The sequence below is a fragment of the Bubalus bubalis genome, chromosome 3 (genome assembly GCF_019923935.1).
Source record: "Bubalus bubalis isolate 160015118507 breed Murrah chromosome 3, NDDB_SH_1, whole genome shotgun sequence".
NCBI classification, from domain to species: Eukaryota; Metazoa; Chordata; class Mammalia; order Artiodactyla; family Bovidae; genus Bubalus; species Bubalus bubalis.
Window position 1 is genome coordinate 106,679,691 of NC_059159.1, and position 14,123 is coordinate 106,693,813.

General features: G+C 41.1%; 1 protein-coding gene across 1 annotated transcript in view; it reads right to left on the reverse strand.

Annotated features, from left to right (window-relative positions):
• DOCK8 (dedicator of cytokinesis 8) overlaps positions 1-14,123 on the reverse strand; it is a gene marked incomplete in the record, with an annotated part of 208,370 nt that overhangs the window by 151,806 nt on the left and 42,441 nt on the right. The window contains 1 exon segment of the mRNA XM_045165057.1: positions 1,448-1,550. Within this exon segment, the coding sequence (XP_045020992.1) occupies positions 1,448-1,550 (103 nt within the window).

Genomic DNA, 14,123 nt, shown 5'->3' on the forward strand with positions numbered 1-14,123 from the left:
TTTTTTTAAAGCACTGTCATTGCAAATTATCTTTTGCAGTAAAAGGTGCTGTACATTTTTTAGTACTACTATTTCATCAGTGACATAACCCACAAATTATCCTACTGAAAGAATCACAAATCCCTCCAGCAAACATACCTTTGAAAGATACACAGTTACACGGCGTGGAAATTGCCACAGGAGACAAAATGGTGGCTACAGGAAACTGAGCGGCAGGTTACCAAATTTCTAAGAGCAGAAGTGGTTTTGAAGTAATAAGTGAGAAAGAAAAAATAACCTAACCTCCTCAAGATAACCACTAGAACAATCCAGAAAGTGGGGCCCTGCTGTGTGTGAGGAAGTGAGTACAGTGGAGGCTGCAGCTCTCTCACAAAGGAAGTGAATGCTCACTTCTGGTTTTACCAACCAACTCATTTAAGTTAGATTCAACCCACTGGTCACGTCTGGCATTTACTCCTCAAATAATATAACATATATACACACACTCAACAACTGGTGTTAGTATAAAAACGTGGGCAATCTTCAACTTAAAAGGGGGGGGAGTGTTCTAAAAATTAAGGTCCATACTGTCTGATTGCAATGATACAAAATTCCAGAGAAAGCAAAATCATGATGACATAAGTGGATTGGTGATTGCCCAGTGCTGCTGGCTGGGGATTGCGAGGGAAGACCCACAGAAAGGGGCACAGCAGGGTTATTTAGGGTAAAACATTCTATATCTTGACTATACAAATTAACTATAAACTGGCCAAATTCCTCAAACTGTACACCTTCAAATGAGTGAATTTATTGTAAGTAAATTACAATGAAATTATTCCAAAAAATTACTTTAAAAGCTTAAGGTTCATAACTTGACTTTTCAGATTGTGGAATAATTTTTGTTCCCGCAATGAAAGCATGTTACAAATGGTGATTAAGTTTCCAGGCTAATCCTTCCTTTCCCCAAAATGTGAATCATAATTTGGGTGAAACCAAGTAGCCTGGGAAGTCCACTGAGACCAGAAACTACAGAACTAGGTTTGCTTTGCACTTTAAGCCCTAGTTGATAGAAGGAGGGGCTTCCCTGTGGTTCAGCAGTAAAGAACCCACCTGCAATGCAGGAGCCACAGGAGGCTCAAGTTGGATCCCTGGGTTGGGAAGATCCCTTAGCAGAGGGCATGGTGACCCACTCCTGTATGCTTGCCTGGAGAATCCCATTGACAGAGGAGCCTGGCAGGTTACAGTCCACAGAGTCACAAAGAGTCAGACATGACTGAAATGACTGGCATGCACGCAGACCAAGGGAGAGAGGGAAACTGATGTCAAAAAGTAGACTCAGGGCTAGGAACTGGTGGTTGGTGATGTAAGGCAGAGGTGGGAAAATCTTAGAAGACTTAGGGAGCATAAGCATAAGCTGGGCACTTCTGCCCTTGATCAGTCTCTAAGCAAACCTGTAACTCATACTTACTAGTTGAAGAGAGGGGAAGCCAGAGGTACTTATGCTTTGTCGATGGTACTGGCCAAGGTTTGGTGGGAGGGTAAACTGTTTCCTTATTTCCGCAGAAGAATACCTTGGGTTAAAACAGAAAAATCTAAATGAAGTGGTTATTTTAAAGCATCACTGCAATTATAGATACAATCTCTGATATCACGTTAGAAGACTGATTCCTTAGCTGGGTGACTGGCAGAACTTACTAAAATATCCTCAGTGGCCTCTGGGTGGACACTAGAGCTTTAGGGTGATCATATACTCCCTTGAGAAGTTCACAGAAGCCAGGAGGCCTGCAGACAGGGCACTTGCCCAATCCTGGAAGGATGATGGCTTCTCAGGTGTGCTAGTGGTACAGAACCCGCCTGCCAATGTGGGAGATGTAAGAGACCCCGGTTGGATCCCTGGGTCGGGAAGATCCCCTGGAGGAGGACATGGCAACCCACTCCAGTATTCTTGCCTGGAGAACCCCATGGACAGAGGAGCCTGGCGGGCTACAGCCCAAAGAGTCGCCAAGAGTGGGACACGGCTGAAGTGACTCAACATGCAGGCACGCACTGAAGGATGACACCACAAGGAGGAAAAAAAGTTTGGAGCCCAAACAAAAGACCCAGGGCACTTGGCTCCTTCTTCGCAGCCCATTCAGAGGCACAGTCTCCGTGCGAGGACATCTGGCCTCTGACGACAGTCCTTTAAGCCCAGAGTCGCCATTTTGAACCAGTCATTCTCCTTTCAGCGGTGGAGCACTTCCTGTCGCTGCTTGCTATCACGGAAAATGCCAGAGAACTGCTCTATGGACACCTCTACCTCCCAACAGGCACCTTAGGTGCTACCTGGAATTGAAAGGGCTGTATTTGTTCCAAACTGCTCCAAGTGAGTGATCCTTCAAGTCAGTGGAAGTGACCCTGCTGAGCCCTCAGACAACATCCCTGCAGCCAGAAGGAGCACAGGAGAGTCCTGCTCCACCATCCACACCTGCTGGCGTGTGGCGCTGACCAACAATATCCCGGACAATGAGCAGGTTGGCTTTCTTTTATTATTATTATTATCAGATTAAATAAATTATTTTCTTCTTTTTAAGAATATGTATTCATCTGTGTCAGGTCTTGGTTGCAGCATGAGGCATCTTCGTTGTGTATGTGGTATTTCTCTTTGCAGCTTAGTTGCCCCCCTGGGCATTTTGGGATCTTAGTTCGTGGATCAGAGATCAAACCTGTGTTCCCTTCATTGCAAGGCAGATTCTTTATCACTGGGGAAGTTCTGAGCAACTTGACTTTTGTGTGGAAAAAGCCAAAGAGTTCATTCATTAGTCATTTGTAACTTGGAACACATTTTCTCATTGTCAGCCTTTGGTGGCTGGATTCTAAGTTCATAAAAGTGTATTTAAACCACAATGGGGGCACTACAGAAAAAAACTAGAAACTAACATTATTGAGGACCAAATGAAACCCTATATTTGAAATATGCTGTACATCCAACATAGAGATATATATATACTTTAAAAATTATAACTTAAAATATTTAAATATTATAAAAAACCTTATTGTATTTTCTCCATTATAAAGTATGCTAGGACATAATTATTAATTTTTCTCCATGATGAGGTTTCTGACATGATCTGCTTAGGTCCTAATCTCAGCAATGTGGTGCATCTAGAGAGGCAGGAAACTTGTCCTGATCCCACCTGTGGCATCCATTTTCCCAACCCAAGAGTGCCTCAATTTCCTTTCAGGGTTGACACCCTCAGTTGTAGAGGTACAACTACAAATCAAAGGGATGGACATGTAACCCAATACAAGACAATTCTCTCTCCTTCTCAGAATCCTGAATGATGAATGGAAAGACAAAATGTGGTATATCATACATGCAATATTATTAGCAACAAAAAAAGTACTGATATATACCACAATATGGATGAACCTTGAAAACATTACATTCAGTCAAAGAAGCTAAACCACAAGACCACATATAGTATAACTTCTTATATGAAATGTCCAGAATAAGCAAATCTATAGAGACAGAAAGTAGATGAGTGCCTAGGGCTGGGAGGATTGAAGACAAATGGGGAATGACTGCTATTGGGAACGGGGTTTCTTTTAGGGGTGATGAAAATGTTCTAAAATTAATTGTGGTGACGGATGCTCAACTCTGTGAATATACTGAAGACAAGTGACTCATACATGTTAAATATGTGAATTGTGTGGCATCTGAATCATTTCTAAATAAAGATGAGGGATAATAAATACAAGTGTATGTGTGTGTGTGTGAGAGACAGAGAGAGTGTGAGTGTTCTACAGAGACAAGAGTGAAGCCAAGGATTTAGCATGATAACCAAGAATGGAGGAAAACTTTCAGATTTTGATCTACAGTGCTCAACAGGCTGATTTTCATTGCAAATTCAACAGTCACCAATTTCTAAAAAAATCAAGAGGCTAGACTACTACCCCAAACAAAAGGCCCATCTTTCGTAAACAACACTGCATCTTGTTTTTCCGCACAGGGACCCAAACCAGTAGAGCAATCACTTATTTGCTTATTTCAGAAGGTGGCCATAGTCACAAAGGGTGGAGAGAACTAAGCAAAGGTCCTTTTCTGTGACTGAGCGGACTTTTCACACGTAAGACTGACAAACTGACCCTGTGACTTCTGCTTCCAGGTCCTCCCCTACGAGGCTTCTCTATTTTTTTTGAATTTACCAAGGCTAGATTTATGGCCCAGGATGTGATCTATCCTGGAGAAGGTTCCATGTGCGCTTGAGAAGAAGGTGAAATTCATTGTTTTGGGATGAAATGTCCTATAGATATCAATTAGGTCTAACTGGTCTATTGTATCGTTTAAAGTTTGTGTTTCCTTGTTAATTTTCTGTTTAGTTGATCTATCCATAGGTGTGAGTGGGGTATTAAAGTCTCCCACTATTATTGTGTTATTGTTAATTTCTCCTTTCATACTTGTTAGCATTTGTCTTACATATTGTGGTGCTCCCATGTTGGGTGCATATATATTTATAATTGTTATATCTTCTTCTTGGATTGATCCTTTGATCATTATGTAGTGACCGTCTTTGTCTCTTTTCACAGCCTTTGTTTTAAAGTCTATTTTATCTGATATGAGTATTGCTACTCCTGCTTTCTTTTGGTCCCTATTTGCATGGAAAATCTTTTTCCAGCCCTTCACTTTCAGTCTGTATGTGTCCCCTGTTTTGAGGTGGGTCTCTTGTAGACAACATATGTAGGGGTCTTGTTTTTGTATCCATTCAGCCAGTCTTTGTCTTTTGGTTGGGACATTCAACCCATTTACGTTTAAGGTAATTACTGATAAGTATGATCCCATTGCCATTTACTTTATTGTTTTGGGTTCGAATTTATACACCGATTTTGTGTTTCCTGTCTAGAGAATATCCTTTAGTATTTGTTGGAGAGCTGGTTTGGTGGTGCAGAATTCTCTCAGCTTTTGCTTGTCTGAAAAGCTTTTGATTTCTCCTTCATATTTGAATGAGATCCTTGCTGGGTACAATAATCTGGGTTGTAGGTTATTTTCTTTCATCATTTTAAGTATGTCTTGCCATTCCCTCCTGGCTTGAAGAGTTTCTATTGAAAGATCAGCTGTTATCCTTATGGGAATTCCCTTGTGTGTTATTTGCTGTTTTTCCCTTGCTGCTTTTAATATTTGTTCTTTGTGTTTGATCTTTGTTAATTTGATTACTATGTGTCTTGGGGTGTTTCGCCTTGGGTTTATCCTGTTTGGGACTCTCTGGGTTTCTTGGACTTGGGTGATTATTTCCTTCCCCATTTTAGGGAAGTTTTCAACTATTATCTCCTCAAGTATTTTCTCATGGTCTTTCTTTTTGTCTTCTTCTTCTGGGACCCCTATGATTCGAATGTTGCAGCGTTTAATATTGTCCTGGAGGTCTCTGAGATTGTCCTCATTTCTTTTAATTCGTTTTTCTTTTATCCTCTCTGATTCATTTATTTCTACCATTCTATCTTCTAATTCGCTAATCCTATCTTCTGCCTCTGTTATTCTACTATTTGTTGCCTCCAGAGTGTTTTTAATTTCGTTTATTGCATTATTCATTATATTTTGACTCTTTTTTATTTCTTCTAGGTCCTTGTTAAACCTTGCTTGCATCTTCTCAATCCTTGTCTCCAGGCTATTTATCTGTGATTCCATTTTGATTTCAAGATTTTGGATCAATTTCACTATCATTATTCAGAATTCTTTATCAGGTAGATTCCCTATCTCTTCCTCTTTTGTTTGGTTTGGTGGGCATTTATCCTGTTCCTTTATCTGCTGGGTATTCCTCTGTCTCTTCATCTTGTTTAAATTGCTGATTTTGGGGTGTCCTTTCTGTATTCTGGCAGTTTGTGGAGTTCGCTTTATTGTGGCGTTTCCTCGCTGTGTGTGGGTTTGTACAGGTGGTTTGTCAAGGTTTCCTGGTTAGGGAAGCTTGTGTCGGTGTTCTGCTGGGTGGAGCTGGATTTCTTCTCTCTGGAGTGCAATGAAGTATCCAGTAATGAGTTATGAGATGTCTATGGCTTTGGGATGACTTTGGGCAGCCTGTATCTTGGAGCTCAGGGCTGTGTTCCTTTGTTGCTGGAGAATTTGCTTGGTATGTCTTGCCCTGGAACTTGTTGGCCCTTGTGTGGTGCTTGGTTTCAGTGTAGGTATGGAGGCGTTTGATGAGCTCCTGTCAATTAATGTTCCTTGGAGTCAGGAGTTCCCTGGAGTCAGGGTTTGGACTTAAGCCTCCTGCTTCCACTTATTGGTCTTATTTTTACGGTAGTTTCAAAACTTCTCCTTCTATACAGCACCATTGATAAAACATCTACGTTAAAGATGAACAGTTTCTCTACCTTGAGGGTCACCCAGAGAGGTTCACAGCGTTACATGGAGAACAGAAGAGGGAGGAGGGATTTAGAGGACGAGGCTTCTCAAATAATGAGTTTTAGTTTTCTGGCCATTCTAAAGTCCTTCCTGTCATAGACCAGAGATGTCCACCTGAATATCTGAAAACCTTCATGAAAGAAAGTGGCATCGTGAGAGAATTACACAATGGTGGGAGGGATGGGTTCTTGCTTTCATTTTGAAGGAAAACTGGTTGTCCAAAGGCCCAATAATTTTTTCATCATGCCATCACAATGTGCTTGCTCCCCAACCCGACATAAACAGCTGGTGTTCCTGCTGCAATCCTCCACTTCAGAGCTATGCAACTGATCTTGTTCCCCGACACATCAAGCCTGCCCCAATCCTATTTCCTGTCTCTACAAAAGGCAATTAAACCTGTCCCTTCAAAACTGTCAAATAAGGAGATGAACTGTTTGTCCTGAAAATTATAACAGTGAACTTTCCCACACAGAAAGGAACTGCTTCGTGTTCACTTACAGAATTTCCAAATAAAATAGTTCTGGAGAGGCCCTATGCACATTTAAACTAGCAAAAATAAGCTGGGATAATAATATGTTGGCCCAGCTTTGGGAAAACCCCTGTGGGTTCTATATTGGTTCAGGGTCTCTGGAAGATAATACTGTAACAGGTGACAAGAGCTCCAAAACTTGTTCCTCTTTCACCTAACCAATCTCACCTGGGGAACAGACTCCCTGGAATTCATACAAAAATACAATTTGAACAAAAATGAGCATAAGAACTCTGTATATGATAGCAAATAATTGAAAATAACCAACATTGTGGAGAACATTACGGTGAACACTGACTACATAACAGGATAAAATACAAGTAATGTTATTTGACCATTTAAATATTTGTATAGAAATGTGCATAAAGAAATAAGTTACAAGTAAAAAGTAACATGAGGAACTGAATACAAATATTCAACAACATGTGTATAAATAAATACCCCAGAATGTTCAGAAATCTTTTTGGTAGTTATATAAAAGGAGTTTAATAACTACCCCAATTCAGCTTTTTCTCCTATAAAGTTGCTTAAGGTCATCATTTAGAAAAGAGAGAATATACATATAAAGTGTCATGCAGGCTTAGATGTACTACTGGGTTTTTTTTAAAAGTTATGTAAACATTAGCTATTCCGTTTACTAATATGGAACAAAAAATAAGAGAACCCAACCAAGGAAAGAGCTCATACAGGTATGGTGTCCATCCATGTATTATGTGGGGGTTTTATTTCCTCTGCATTTGAGACTCAGATCAAATTCAATACATCTAAGATAATTTTTAGGATGCTAGATTTATATCATATTTCCTTGATGAGCTAAGATACCTTTCTTCTAATAACTTGAACTGCTTTATAAATATTATCTTCTTTATGTTCACACATATCAATCATCCTGCTCTTGGGTCAGAATGGTAAATCAAGTGGGTAGCAAAGCTGCATGTTTTTATTCAGATTGACACATTGTTGTGTTATATACAGTTGGGACTGAGTATGAGCTGAATTAATGATTGAGCAGAGCTTGTTAAATGTGACCTACATGGTTCGAACCCTGGATTGGGAAGATCCCCTGGAGGAGGGCCTGGCAACCCCACTCCAGTATTCTTGCCTCGAGAATCCCCGTGAACAGAAGAGCCTGGCTGGCCACAGTCCACGTGTTAGCAGAGAGTTGGACACGACTGAGCAACTAAGCACAGTTCACAGCATGGACCATTTGCACCAAATCATCAGCTGCTTAATAAAAACGCAGATTCTTAGACCCCCACCCCAGTCTTGAATCAGCATGTCTCCTGGTGTGGCCTGGAAAAATAAATTTTTAATCAGGAACTTCAGGTGATTTTTATGTCCCAGAAAGCCTAAGATTCACTGCTGTGCAAGCCTATGAGAGAGTGGTTGGTTGATTCATTAATTCATAAAACACTGAGGGCATACATAGTGCCAGACTCTCTGTCAAGTGCTAGGGAGTGAAGTCCAAGAAGATACCCTTGCTGCTCCTGGATACAATATGATAAGCATATTGTGCAGGAATGTGCACAGTGCTTTGTGAGCAAAGAGGAGAGTTAATAATTCAGCCTTGGAATACTTAGGAATGCTTCCTGTTCCAGGAAAAGGAAACTTTGGGACCATATTTTGAAGAAAAAAAAGAAGTCAGTAGGAACAGGACTGATGGGGGAAAAAAACAATGCATTTCAAGCATTTTTAACATTTTTTAACATTTCATGACATTAGGTTTCTATACTCCTACTTCAGGTATTTTAACCATTGGGTTACCCTGTTTTTCTTAACAAGAGGCATAGCTAGAAGAGCAAAGAAAGAGAGTCTGAACTCAGTGACTTGGTCCTGAGCTTTGCCATTTGCCAGCTGTTCTGTATTCAAGTACATCAGTTAACCAAGCTGGGTCTTCGTTTCATTACTTGGAAAATGAAGGGGCTGGGCTATATGATCTCCTGGGCACCTTTCCAGCTCTAACTGGCAAAGATGCCTAAGACTTTCCAAGCGGAACAATGAGCACTGTCATCTACATCAGCAGCTGCGCTAGGAAACTGAACAGCTCCAGAAGGCTTCTCTCTGGCTTTCATACCAAAAGGAAAATTCTTTCACTCTATCCCTGTATGGCCAGCAGCCAAAAAGGTTGGAAGGATTTTTATTAAGTGATGAAAAAAAGAAAAAACAACCTCGTCTATAACTATTTAAAGAGGTTTAGGATTTTCCTGAATCTGACATGTTTTAAACAACAGTGAAAGGACTGGGATAAAGAAAAGCAAACATATAATTTACTCCGAGTTTACATATAAACTGAAGAGTTTACTCTTCAGTTCAGCTCAGTTCAGTTCAGTCACTCAGTCTTGTCCAACTCTTTGGGACCCCATGGACCGCAGCACGCCAGGCCTCCCCGTTCATCACCAACTCCCGGAGTTTACTCAAACTCATGTCCATTGAGTCGGTGATGCCATCCAACCATCTCATCCTCTGTTGTCCCCTTTTCCTCCCGCCTTCAATCTTTCCCAGCATCAGGGTCTTTTCCAGTGAGTCAGTTCTTCACATCAGGTGGCCTAAGTATTGAGTTTCAGCCTCAGAATCAGTCCTTCCAATGAATATTCAAGACTGATTTCCCTTAGGATGGACTGGTTGGATCTCTTCTGTCCAAAGGACTCTGAAGAGTCTTATCCAACACCACAGTTCAAAAGCATCACTTCTGCAGTCTCAGCTTTCTTTATAGTCCAACTCTCACATCTATGCGTGACTACTGGAAAAACAACAGCTTTGACTAGATGGCCCTTTCTTGTCAAAGTAATGTCTCTGCTTTTTAATATGCTGTCTAGGTTGGTCATAACTTTTCTTCCAAGGAGCAAGAGTCTTTTAATTTCATGGCTGCAGTCACCATCTGCAGTGATTTTGGAGTCCCAAAAAGATAAAGTCTGTCACTGTTTCCCCATCATTTTGCTATGAAGTGATGGGACCAGACGCCATGCTTAGTTTTCTGAACGTTGAGCTTTAAGCTAACTTTTTCACCCTCCTCTTTAACTTTCATCACGAGGCTCTTCAGTTCTTCACTTTCTGCCATAAGGGTGGTATCATCTGCATATCTGAGGTTATTGATATTTCTCCTGGCAGTCTTGATTCCAGCTTGTGCTTCATTCAGTCCAGCATTTCGCATGATGTACCCTGCATATAAGTTAAATAAGTAGGGTGACAATATACAGCCTTGACATATTACTTTCCCTATGTGGAACCAGTCTGTTGTTCCATATCCAGTTCTAACTGTTGCTTCCTGACCTGCATACAGATTCCTCAGGAAGCAGAACAGATAGTCTGGTATTCCCATCTCTTTCAGAATTTTCCACAGTTTATTATGATCCACAAAGGCTTTGGCATAGTCAATAAAGCAGAAATAGATGTTTTTCTGGAACTCTCTTGCTTTTTCAATGATCCAGCAGATGTTCGGAACTTGATCTCTGGTTCCTCTGCCTTTTCTAAATCCAGCTTGAACATCTGGAAGTTCACGGTTCACGTGTTGCTGAAGCCTGTCTTGGAGAATTTTGAGCATTACTTTACTAGCGTGTGAGATGAGTGCAATTGTGCGGTAGTTTGAGCATTCTTTGGCATTGCCTTTCTTTGGGATTGGAATGAAAACTGACCTTTTCCAGTCCTGTAGCCACTGCTGAGTTTTCCAAATTTGCTGGCATATGGAGTGCAGCACTTTCACAGCATCATCTTTCAGGATTTGAAGTAGGTCAACTGGAATTCCATCACCTCCACTAGCTTTGTTCATAGTGATGCTTTCTAAGGCCCACTTGATTTCACATTCTAGGATGTCTGGTTCTAGGTCAGTGATCACACCATCGTGATTATCTCGGTTGTGAAGATCTTTTTTGTACAATTCTTCTGTGTATTCTTGCCATGTCTTCTTAATATCTTCTGCTTCTGTTAGGTCCATACCATTTCTGTCCTTTATCGAGCCCATCTTTGCATGAAATGTTCCTTTGGTATCTCTGATTTTCTTGAAGAGATCTCTAGTCTTTCCCATTCTATTGTTTTCCTCTATTTCTTTGCATTGATCACTGAGGAAGGCTTTCTTCTCTCTCCTTGCTAGTCTTTGGAACTCTGCATTCATATGGAATTATCTTTCCTTTTCTCCTTTGCCTTTAGCTTCTCTTCTTTTCATAGCTGTTTGTTAAGGCCTCCTCAGACAACCATTTTGCCTTTTTGCATTTCTTTTTCTTGGGGATGGTATTGATCCCTGCCTTCTGTAATGTCATGATCTTCTGTCCATAGTTCTTCAGGCACTCTGTCAGAGCTAATCTCTTGAATCTATTTGTTACTTCCACTGTATAGTCATAAGGGACTTGATTTAGGTCCCTTAGATTCCCACTAGGAATCAAGGCCTAGTGGTTTTCCCTACTTTCTTCAATTTAAGTCTGAATTTGACAATAAAGAGTTCATGATCTGAGCCATAGTCAGCTTCCATTCTTGTTTTTGCTGACCGTATAGAGCAGCAATGATCTTTGGTTGCAAAGAATATAATCAATCTGATTTCAGTGTTGACCATCTGGTGATGTCCATGTATAGAGTCTTCTCTTGTGTTGTTGGAAGAGGGTGTTTGCTATGACCGGTGCATTCTCTTGGCAAAACTCTGTTAGCCTTTGCCCTGCTTCATTCCGTATTCCAAGGCCAAATTTGCCTGTTACTCCAGGTGTTTCTTGACTTCCTACTTTTGCATTCCAGTCCCCTATAATGAAAAGGACATCTTTTTTGGGTGTTAGTTTTAAAAGGTCTTGTAGGTCTTCATAGAACCGTTCAACTTCAGCTTCTTCAGCATTACTGGTTGGGGCATAGACTTGGATTACTGTGATATTGAATGGTTTGCCTTGGAAACGAACAGAGATCATTCTGTTGTTTTTGAGATTGCATCCAAGTACTGCATTTCGGATTCTTTTGTTGACCATGATGGCTACTCCATTTCTTGCAAGGGATTCTTGCCCACAGTAGTACATATAATGGTCATCTGAGTTAAATTCACCCATTCCAGTCCATTTTAGTTTGCTGATTCCTAGAATGTCGATGGAGAAGGCAATGGCACCCCACTCCAGTACTTTTGCCTAGAAAATCCCATGGACAGAGGAGCCTGGTAGGCTGCAGTCCATGGTGTCACTAGAGTCGGACACGACTAAGCGACTTCACTTTCACTTTTCACTTTCATGCATTGGAGAAGGAAATGGCAACCCACTCCAGTGTTCTTGCCTGGAGAATCCCAGGGACGGGGAAGCCTGGTGGGCTGCCATCTATGGGGTCGCACAGAGTTGAACACGACTGAAGTGACTTAGCAGCAGCAGCAGAATGTCGACGTTCACTCTTGCCATCTCTTGTTTGACCACTTCCAATTTGCCTTGATTCATGGACCTGACATTCCAGGTTCCTATGCAACATTGCTCTTTAGAGCATCGGACCTTGCTTGTATCACCAGTCACATCCACAACTGGGTATTGTTTTGCTTTGGCTCAATCCCTTCATTATTTCTGGAGTTATTTCTCCACTGATCTCCTGCAGCATATTGGGCACCTATCGACCTGGGGAGTTCCTCTTTCAGTATCCTATCATTTTGCCTTTTCATACTTTTCATGGGGTTCTCAAGGCAAGAATACTGAAGTGGTTTGCCATTCCCTTCCTCAGTGGACCACATTCTGTCAGACCTCTCCATCATGAAACTGGGTCTTGTTCTGATGGGCAGGGCTGTGCTCAGTAAATCTTTAATTTAATTTTCCGTTGAAGGGCGGGGCTGTGTTCCCTCCATGTTATTTGATCTGAGGCCAAACTCTGGTGGAGGTGATGAAGATAACCGTGACCTCCTTCAAAAGGTCCCATGCAGGCACTGCCTCACTCAGTGCCCCCGACCCTGCAGCAGGCCAATGCCGACCCATGCCTCTGCAAGAGACTCCTGGCCACTCACAGGAAGTCTGGGTCAGTCTCTTGTATGGTCACCGCTTCTTTCTCCTGGGTCTAGTGCACACAGGGTTCTGTTTGTGCCCTCGCAGTGTCTATTTCCCCAGTCCTGTGTAAGTTCTGGCGGCTCTATGGTGGGTTAATGGCGACCTCCTCCAAGAGGGCCATTGCAGGTCTACTGCACCCAGAGCCTCTGCCCCCACAGCAGTCCAGTGCTGACTCGTACCTCCTCAGGAGACACCCAAACACAGTACTTTCTCAGTCTCTGGGTCCTGGTGGGCACAAGGTATGTTTGAGCCCTCTAAGCATCTCTGCTGAGTATAGAGTTTGATTCTAAATGCTATTTTTCCCCTCCTACCATCTTGGTGGAGCTTCTCCTTTGCCCTTGGACGTGGGATATCTCCATAGTTATTCTTAGTAACTAACAACTGACTATAAAACACTCAACAACTACAAAGTGTAAAGTACACAGCTGGTAATAAATAATAATTAGAGACATTAGTGGGTGGCATATATATGGATGTAGTCACAAGCACAGAGTATAATTAAACCTTGCCGAATAGCCATTTTTCAGGACTGGAAATGATTTACACCAAATAAATGGTGAAAGAATGTCCCTCCCCAGACTTCCTGAATTATAAGGTTAGGGCACTGTCATACAAAAACAATAATAAAGCTTTTAAAATTTGTTGTATGTATATAGGAAAAACTAGCTCTGAATGATGTAAATAACACATAGCTGGATCATAGTTCAGGGCATGGATAAAGTCTGATAGCACTAAGCTAGCACAGAGTGAGAAATTCCTGGAACTGACCCTACAAAAATGATCTAAGGCTTTTTCTGAGATGTATCCTCAGATACTTTCAGTGAAGTATACCTTTAAATTTGAAAGGTTACAAAATTAATTTCTGTAACAAATTTTATATGTATATAATATATAATGTTATAACATATATAATATATAGATATATTCTATATTACATATCTATTAATAATATTATATATATTATTTATATCTATGTATATATCTATCTCCATCCTTGCATATACATAAATGCGTACATTTTGAATAATGAATTCCTTAGAAGTCCATCAGTCTGAGGCTTTAAAATAAATATTTCAAGCTTTAGAGTTTCTCATATTTTCCCTCTCTTCTCATAGACATGCCATAAATGTACAACTTCTGCAAAGATGATTCAACAGGTGGAAACAGGACTACAAAGAGAAGTCTGCCCCTATTAACAAGTTGTGGAACTTATGTTTCTTCCTCACAGGGGAATCCCAGATCCCTTTCACTTGGAAAATTC